The 7,936-nt window shown below is 60.5% G+C and overlaps 1 protein-coding gene across 4 annotated transcripts in view; it reads left to right on the forward strand.

The window, feature by feature from the left end:
• Nucleotides 1–98: 98 nt before the first annotated feature.
• The window catches only part of PGS1 (phosphatidylglycerophosphate synthase 1), a 29,367-nt gene continuing 21,529 nt past the window's right edge, over nt 99–7,936 (forward strand). The window contains exons 1-3 of one of the 4 annotated variants that reach the window (XM_077755064.1): nt 99–3,280; nt 4,156–4,345; nt 7,153–7,230. In XM_077755064.1, the coding sequence (XP_077611190.1) occupies nt 3,192–3,280; nt 4,156–4,345; nt 7,153–7,230 (357 nt within the window). In that variant the 5' untranslated portion in view covers nt 99–3,191. The remainder of the gene's footprint in view (nt 3,281–4,155; nt 4,346–7,152; nt 7,231–7,936) is intronic. The other 3 variants (XM_077755056.1, XM_077755048.1, XM_077755043.1) reach the window with 3 other exon arrangements.

The raw sequence follows: 7,936 nt of genomic DNA on the forward strand, positions 1-7,936 counted from the left end.
ACAGGCCGGGGGGGGGGTGGGTGGGTTTTTCTTAAAAAGTAGTTTCTGAAAATAATTACGGTCCACAGAGCTCGGCTTCTTTTAAAAACTTCATTTTTTCGTCATTTTGTACAGATTTGGATGGGATCCAACCCACAGAGCTTGTACCGCGAATCTTACCTTACAGTTCCAGAAGAGCCCATGGGCCTCTGGAGCATGACGGGGCCCACGATGGGGGCCACTTAGTTAGTATCCCGAGGACGGCACGGGACGGGGGGTGGGGGTGGGGGTGCTGTCCGCCGGGGATTTGTGGCCGGTGTCTGAGGATAGTCCTGTAGCATCGCTGTTTCCTTTGCTCCGAGCCCAAGGTGCCCCCTTGGGACAAAACCCTTGAGAGGTGGGCCAGGTTGGTTGTTTCCCACCGGGTGGGTGACGCTGCGGCCCCTGGGGAGCAGACCCTGTCCGCTGAGGCGGAGAGGCTGTGGAGGGGACATGGGCAGTGTAGACCGGGGTATAATTCTCTGGTGTTTGCCTGCCTTTGTTGGTGTCTCGCTGCTGGCCGTGTGGGAGCGGGGTGGCACCTCCAGGCAAAGGAAGAACGCAGGTGTGCCAGTGTGTTCCGCGGGCGCACGCGAGGCTTCAGGATGTTTGGGGGAAATGGAAACCTCCCAGCTCCCTGCCCAAATACCTTCTCTGTCCCCTGAGGCGCTCTGGGTCAGTAGCCGTGTTCCCGTGTGCCTCGGCGGCTCTTCTGCTCTGTTTCCGAGTGGCTGACTGTTGTGAACTCAAGTCCTCCTGCCTCCCCCTGCCTCGCTGGAGGGTGGCCTGCCCTGTCCCACCTGGGACCGCCCCTTGGGCCAGGGTGGCCTCCACTGTCTTCACCTAGTGGGGGCCCCCCGTGTGGGGGATCGGGGTGGGGGGGAAGAGCACCCTTAGTCAAGGCCATTCAGACTGGGATTCCTCCCAGAGACAGTGGGAGAAGACTTCTCTCCCCCTGTACCCCCCTCCCTCCACACTTATTCTGCCCTCCCGGAGTCACCCCGAAGCCTTCCCCCACCTGCCTCGCCCAGGTGCAGGAAGGGCCCCAGGTCAGGGGTCCTTGGCGCTTAGGCCCAGGACTCTGCACACTCCGTGGGAGCCTTCAGCCCTGGCTGAGCCTTTGGAGTCTGGCGGCCCGTGGGTGGCTGGAGCCTGCCGTCCACAGGGCCCGCTGCTTTGTTCCACTTTGAGAATTGCGCGCCTGGTTTGCTGTTGCCTCTGGCACCCGGCGGCCCTAGCCTCGTTCCCCAGGCTTCTGTGGTCTTCCCGAGTAAAGGAGCCGGCCTCCAAGGAGGCCTGGTCGTCAGCAGAAGCTGTCACCTGGTCCCCACCCCCCTCGCCCCACTTCCTCTCTCTGTAACTGGAAATGGGGGCTAGGTGGGACTAGAGAGATGATTCAGGGGCATCCAGGCCCCGATATGGAAATTGTGTGTGTGTGTGTGCGCGCGCGCTTGTGCACATGCCGGTTTAGTTCTCTGAAGGGGGTGTGTGTGTGATGCGGCTCTACTTTTTTGGTAAAGTAACCACATCTCTTGGGCCTCCGGTTCCTGACCCAGTACGTGTGTGCGGTTTCTGAGTAAGGCTCCCTGGGGTGCGGGGACTTGCCTGCGCAGGGGGTCGCCCCGGAGATGGGGGTTACTGTGCAGTGGGGGTGCTGCTGGCCCCGGGGGAACCCTTTTCTGGGAAGATTTCCAGGAGTCAGGCTGTGGGAAGCGGGAGCCAGCCCCCCGTGGGCTTTTGGCTGTGGTGAAGGACGAGCCTGGGCCCCCAAACGGATGCTGGCTTGGCTGCTCCCGCCCCCGCCCGGCACCTCGCGGAGTCTGGGCGTCACCTGTCCACATGCGGCCTCCGCCACGCCCGTGCTGTCACTGTGGGGACCTTGATAGAAGGCTTTGCTTTTCAGAGTGCCTCCTCTTTGGGTGTATAAAATTGCCACTTGAGGGCGGTGCAACCCCCCCCCCCGGGCCCCTGCCACCTCTCAGCTCCTTCTCCTCTCTAGCAAAAATAAACCTGTCAGTACACAGATCAAACAGGAAGCCAACCGAAGAAAGCCCTCAGCAGATCTTGGACGGAGGCCCTGGTGGAGCATTCCCGGGGCGAGCTGCCCGACGGGGGCGAGCCCGGCCCGCCCTGCGCCTCTCCCAGGCAGGACGGGGCCCCCGCCGGACCCTTGGGCGTGCGTGTCGCAGGGTCTGGCCCAGGAGACCCCCCTGCCAGTTCGCGCTCCGCGCTCCTCTGTAGCCTTGCTCGCCCCTCCCCGGCCTGGGGCAGCCCCTGGGAGCCCACCTGAAGGCGGTGGTGCGGGGGCTCAGGGGGAGCGCCCCTCTGTGGTCACTTAAGCCCACATGCTGTGTATTTTGACCGGTAATTAACAGCAGCACCTGTGTCTTGTGCCGTTCTCGGGTGATTGCTGGGGCGTAAGCCTGTGAGACCCAGCTTGTGGGAGCCCGTGGCCATGCTGCTCCTCCCTTGCGGCACCTCCCCCCACCCCTCCCGCCCTGGGACAGAGGGCTGCTCATGTGATGGCCGGGCCTCGCTTGCCCTCCCCTGCCCTCGCCCTCTCCTGGGCTGCCGGGTGCCAAGGACGTGTTTCTGTGTCTTCCTTTGGGGGGCTGACTGCAGTCTTTTGTTGGCCCAGATGAGGGGTGTGGCCCGACGGCACGGCACGGGGTGTTAGCTGACTTGTCTGGTGTGAGGGAGGACAGGTGCCGTGAGGCCGGGGGTACGTTGGTTGGGTGCTGCTGTGGGGTTTTCCACCTCAGACCGTGTTTAGTGAACGACTGTTGGACTTCAGGCTCCCTTTGGGGCTTCTGATCGATAGTGTTGTGCAGACTTTCCCGTGGTCCCGTGGTCTTCCATTGGACTAGAGGGTCTTTCCCTCTCCTTCTGGGAGCTGTCTTTGAGCACCACAGGAATAAGGCCTACGGTTTGGGAAATCGAGGCAGCAGTTGCCTAGGCCTTTCACTTGGCCAGCTGCCGCTCGTCACCTGAGAGCCGTAGCAAGCCGGTGTCCCTCCCCCCCACCTCGGGGACAGCGGGGAAGGCTGGCTCCTCTCCTCCCTCTGCACTGGGGGGGCCCCAGGCCAGTCCCCAGCTTCCCAGGATCCAGGGGACCGCTACCTTCCACCCGTTGACTCAAGTTTTCTTGGCGATGAGTCGGCTGGGACAGACCGATGGGTTCTGGGAAGCACAGCTGTGGGCCATCTGGCGCCTGCGAGGGGACGTTCGCGGGCCCTGGGAAGACTCGGCGCCCTAGCATGAGGCGAGTGAGTGACATCATCTTCCTGGAATCTGTGGCCCTTCAGGCCTTGGGGTATCGCAGCGTCCCTTCCCTAGAGTCCCTCTTGGAGCTGTGGTAGTAGGTCACGCCCTGCACAGGGACTTCCTGCCGCTGCCTGCTGGGATTCCGAGGAGGGCCGGGCTCGCACGGGGCTGCGGGTGTCCCCGCGGAGGCGCAGCCGGCGGGCAGCAGACCTGCGGGCCCGCGGGCAGGAGGCCAGGACCTGCGTTGCTGCCGGCTCTGCGTCAGCGGAGTGGAGCCGGCCTGGGGCGCAGCTCTATGTGACATGAGCCCCGAGGACCACGTGTAGGGCGGAGGGGGCGACTGTCGCCACCACCAAGATGACCCCCTCCTCCAGGCTCTGGCTCCTCCTGCTCCAGCTCCTCTCTCCACAGCTGAGTAGTCAAGAGAAAGTTTCATTTTCCTAGGTCCTTCCCTGAATAAGAGCCTTGCTTAGCTCTGCAGTCACACGGCCGGCGGCCTGGGGTGCGGCGGTCACACGCATTCCAGCCCCGCCTTCGTTCCTGGTGGCCTCGTGGCCTCGTGCAGGCGGGTTTGGCGGGGCGCCCCCGTGTTGAGCGTGGTGGCTTCCGTGCATTCACTCGTGGCCGCTGTAAATTTTGAGTTGTTGGAGCCGGCCGCAAGCCTGGGGCTTCTCCGTAGGCCTCGGCACTTCTCAGGCTGCGCAGCTGGGCCGGGCTGACGGGAGAGCACTCGGGCTCACTTAAAATAGGCCAGAGAATCCAAAATTGGTTAAAAGGGAAAACCCTCGCACTTCTGTCTGTCCCCTGGTAGCTGGCACAGACTTCTAAGGAGGTGGTGGAGAAGTATGACCCTTTGCATGTCTCTCTAACCAGGTCACCATGGCTGCTGTTGGCCCCTGTGCTGTCCCCCGCGGTCCCCCAGGTCACCTCCCCTCCTTGCTACCTGTGTCCGGAGGGTGTGCACAGGTTCCAGTGGATCCGGAACCTGGTCCCAGAGTTCGGCGTCTGCAGCTCGCACGTCAGGGTGCTTTCTTCCCCGGTGGAGTTTTTTGAGCTCATGAAGGTAAGTTGTGTCCATAGGAGGGAGGGAGGGACGTTTGAGCTGGAGGCTTGGGGACCTGAGGGGAGGGTGTGTCCTGAGCAGAAGGCTTCTGTTCTGGAAATTTCTTCCTTTCTTTCAAGTTTTTATTTTTTTAATTATTTTTATTTTGAGAGAGAGAGAGCAGGGGAGGGGCAAGGAAAGAGAGATTCTGAAGCAGTCTCCACACTGTCAGCACAGAGCCCGACACGGTGCCCCAGCTCAAACCATGGGATTGTGACCTGAGCCGAAATCAAGGGCCGGTCCCTTCATTGCCTGAGCCCCCTAGGTGCCCTGCACTCTGGCAGTTTCTGACGGCTGCTTACCTTACGGCTGATTCTTCTCCCTGTTGGGAGCTTTTCGGCCTTACAGATGGTTGAGTTGGGCTGTGCTCCAAAGCTCCCCTGCGAAGCTCCCGTGGCCGGTAGAGCAGCCCAGAGCGTGTGGGCAAGTGAGGAGCAGGTCCCGGATTTCGAGTCTTATGGACAGACTGCTTCCGTCGGCTCCGTCTCCGTTCGGGAGGGGGTGTGGGCACCCTTGCTGATGGGCTCTGAGAAGAAAGGAGCCTTACGCTAGGCATGGCATGATAGGCCCCTGCCCCTGCACATGTCTCCAGGACACAGAACGTTCTGGAAGTGAGGACCCGGCTGAACCACGGAGGAGACCGGATGTGTAGGAAGTAGCTGGAATTCTCTTGTTCGTGACGAGGTGTTTAGACATCGCTGGAGAATTCGGATGTCTGGTCTTAGGCCTTACGTTCCTGTTCTGTCCTGTGACTTTGTCTCAAGTTTGTACCTTTTGTGTCCTGGGGGCGAGGCTGACCTTTGCAGGGAGGGACTTGAGCTCTCAGTGCCCAGATGTTCGTGTCGCACCTGGTTCCTCAAGGTTAAACTGCTAATTGGAATAAGTAATTCGAAGCTGATTAATTTTTTATTAGTATGAGCTCTCTGGGTTCAGATCAGCAGTGATGGCAGAATTTTGGTCCGACAAGGTCGGGCAGGCAGAATGCTGGGAGGTAAGAGGAAGTGTGCGTAGAGGTTAACGTTTCTGCAGAACCATCTGTGTCTGATTCGAATACCTGGCCCCACCTTCGGCCCTTCTGTGCTGTAGAGCCACGCTTAGCTTCACTTCCGACTGGTGCAGTCCAGAATGCATTCTGTGTGTGTGCGTGTCCCCGTCTGTCTGTGCAGGGCTCTCCCCACCTCTCCCTTGCACTGCTTCTCTGTCCCACGCATCCTTTTTTGTGTAGAACTGCTGTTGAGGCGGTTTGCTCTTTGCTCCTACTTGGTTCTGTGTTTGGCTTGAAGAAACCGGTTTTGCGGAGGCAGTTCTCGTGTTCTAGTCGACTCCGTGTGAATGGCTGGCCAAGTCTCCGAGTCGCCGGTCCCCGGCAGTGCACCTGTCCTGGCTGGGCCACGGAGGACAGGAAGGGAGGAGGCCCTTCTGTCCTGCCCTGTGGGTGCAGTTAGGGCAGATTCTCCCCCGCGGATGGTGCAGGGTGGGAGGCGTCTCTTTCCGGGGTGCACAGAGCGGCCTTGCCCCCCGAGAGGAGAGTGCGGCCTGCCATTGCCTGGCCCGTGAGCCGCTGTTACGGCCGAGGCTGCTCCCGTGGGCCTGGCGGCGGCACCAGTAGACACTCTGCTGCCCGAGCCGAGGTGTCCGGGTCCCCGCAGGATAACTTCACGAATAACCAGACCGAGGGGGCGGTGAGCTTGGATAGTTCTCTGTGCTTTCTGTGAACGCGGGCCTCTTGCCGGTGTGTTCGCCTGCTCCTGTGCAGGCCGTGCGGGAAAGCCTCCCGCCTCCCTCCCCCCGAGAGGCCTGGCCTTCCTGTCTCCTTTGAGAAGGTCCTTCCTGACCTTTGGAAGACTGCCGACCTTCCTGTCCTCGCCACCCCCTCTGGGGCAGGGCACTTCAAACTCTAGAGGGGGCCATTGTTCCCCGGGCCAGAGCAGGTCTCTGGAGAGGACGGAGGTGACCGTCATCTTTGCTGCTCTGTTCTTCTTTGTGCCTACGGGCCTGTCCTCATCGCACAGGACATTTGTACCTGCTTGTTATGAAAGTGAACCATGCAGGTGCAGACGGGGGCATGCGAGTTGGCACCCGCACCGCCCTCCTGCTCGGCCCCTCAGGGTCCGCTCTCGGCGGTTGGTGCCCTGTGCACGCCCCACGTGAAGCCCCTGGTGAACAGGGTGTGCGGGTAGGTGGGGGGAGCGAGTGGCTTTCATGTCAGCGGGACGTGGTGGATGTCGTCAGGTCGCAGCGCAGACAGCCTTCATGTTGTGGATGGCTGCGCCGTGTCTTGGACGGTGGGTTCGCGCCTTCCTTTTGGGGAGAGTATTTTATTTTATTTTATTTTATTTTATTTTATTTCATTTCATTTCATTTCATTTATTTTATTTTATTTATTTATTTATTTATCTATTTATTTATTTTAAATGTTTTATTTATTTCTAGGAGAGAGACAGACAGACAGCGTGAGCAGGGGAGGGGCAGAGGGAGAGGGAGTCACAGACTGAAACAGTCTCCAGGCTCTGAGCTGGCAGTCAGCACAGAGCCCGACGCGGGGCTCGAACCCACGATCCGTGAGATCATGACCTAAGTGAAAGTCGGACGCTTAACTGACTAAGCCACCCAGGTGCCCCTTGGGGAGAGTATTTTAAATAAGGATTGTGGGTCCTTATTTGGTAGCTTCCCGTAAGGTGTAGGAGAGCCCCGCCTGGAGGGTCACCGGTTGTATTTCCTCCGTGAGCTGTGGAAACCACGATTGGGAATTGTTTCTCCTCTTTCAGGGCCAGATAAAAGTGGCCAAGAGACGGGTCGTGATGGCGTCTCTCTACCTGGGGACAGGTCCTCTCGAGCAGGAACTGGTAAGGTTTGAGGTGGGGTGGTCCCCACAGCAGCGGTGATTCCCCCTCCCGCCCCCACCCCCTGCCAGTCCCTAGTTGTCCAGAGGGCCAGTGAGGGGTGCAGGGAGGGCTCCTCCTCGCACCCATGTCCTCCTCACCCTACGTGGGGCTTCCTAGGCGGCCCTGTCTGCCAGCCCAGGGCTCAGCACCCCACGGCTCGTAGGCCGCACCTGGCCCGCCGCCTGGTTTTGTGTGGCCTGTGGGTTAAGAATGGCTTTTGCGTTTTCAAATGATTGGGGGGGGGGAAACAAAGAGGAGAGTACGTGTGACACAAGAAAAACGTGGGAAACGCGGATTCCTGTGCCTGTAAACAAAGCCTGGTCGGAACACGGCCGTGCTCACTCGCAGACGTGTCGTCTGCGGCTGCTCTCCTGCCGCCACTGCAGAGCTGGTAGTTGTGACAGGGACTGTTCGGCCCACCGAGCCCAGAGTATTTCCTCCTGGGGCCTTTACGGAAAGAGGTTTTTGGACCGTGTCCTAGACAAGCGAGCGGAGTGCGGGCTGGGCAGGGGTCAGGCGCCTGGGCTGCACCTCGTTCCGCCCGGACTTGCTGTCGCCCGCAGTGACGTGGGCAGGATGGGAAGGGGAGGACCCGCTGGTTTGCGTGTGTGGGGCGCGGTGTGCGGGCGCGGGGCTGGGCGCGGGCGCGGGGCGCGGTGTGCGGGCG

Source organism: Crocuta crocuta, unplaced genomic scaffold (genome assembly GCF_008692635.1).
Source record: "Crocuta crocuta isolate KB4526 unplaced genomic scaffold, BGI_CrCroc_1.0 scaffold50, whole genome shotgun sequence".
Classification (NCBI taxonomy): Eukaryota; Metazoa; Chordata; class Mammalia; order Carnivora; family Hyaenidae; genus Crocuta; species Crocuta crocuta.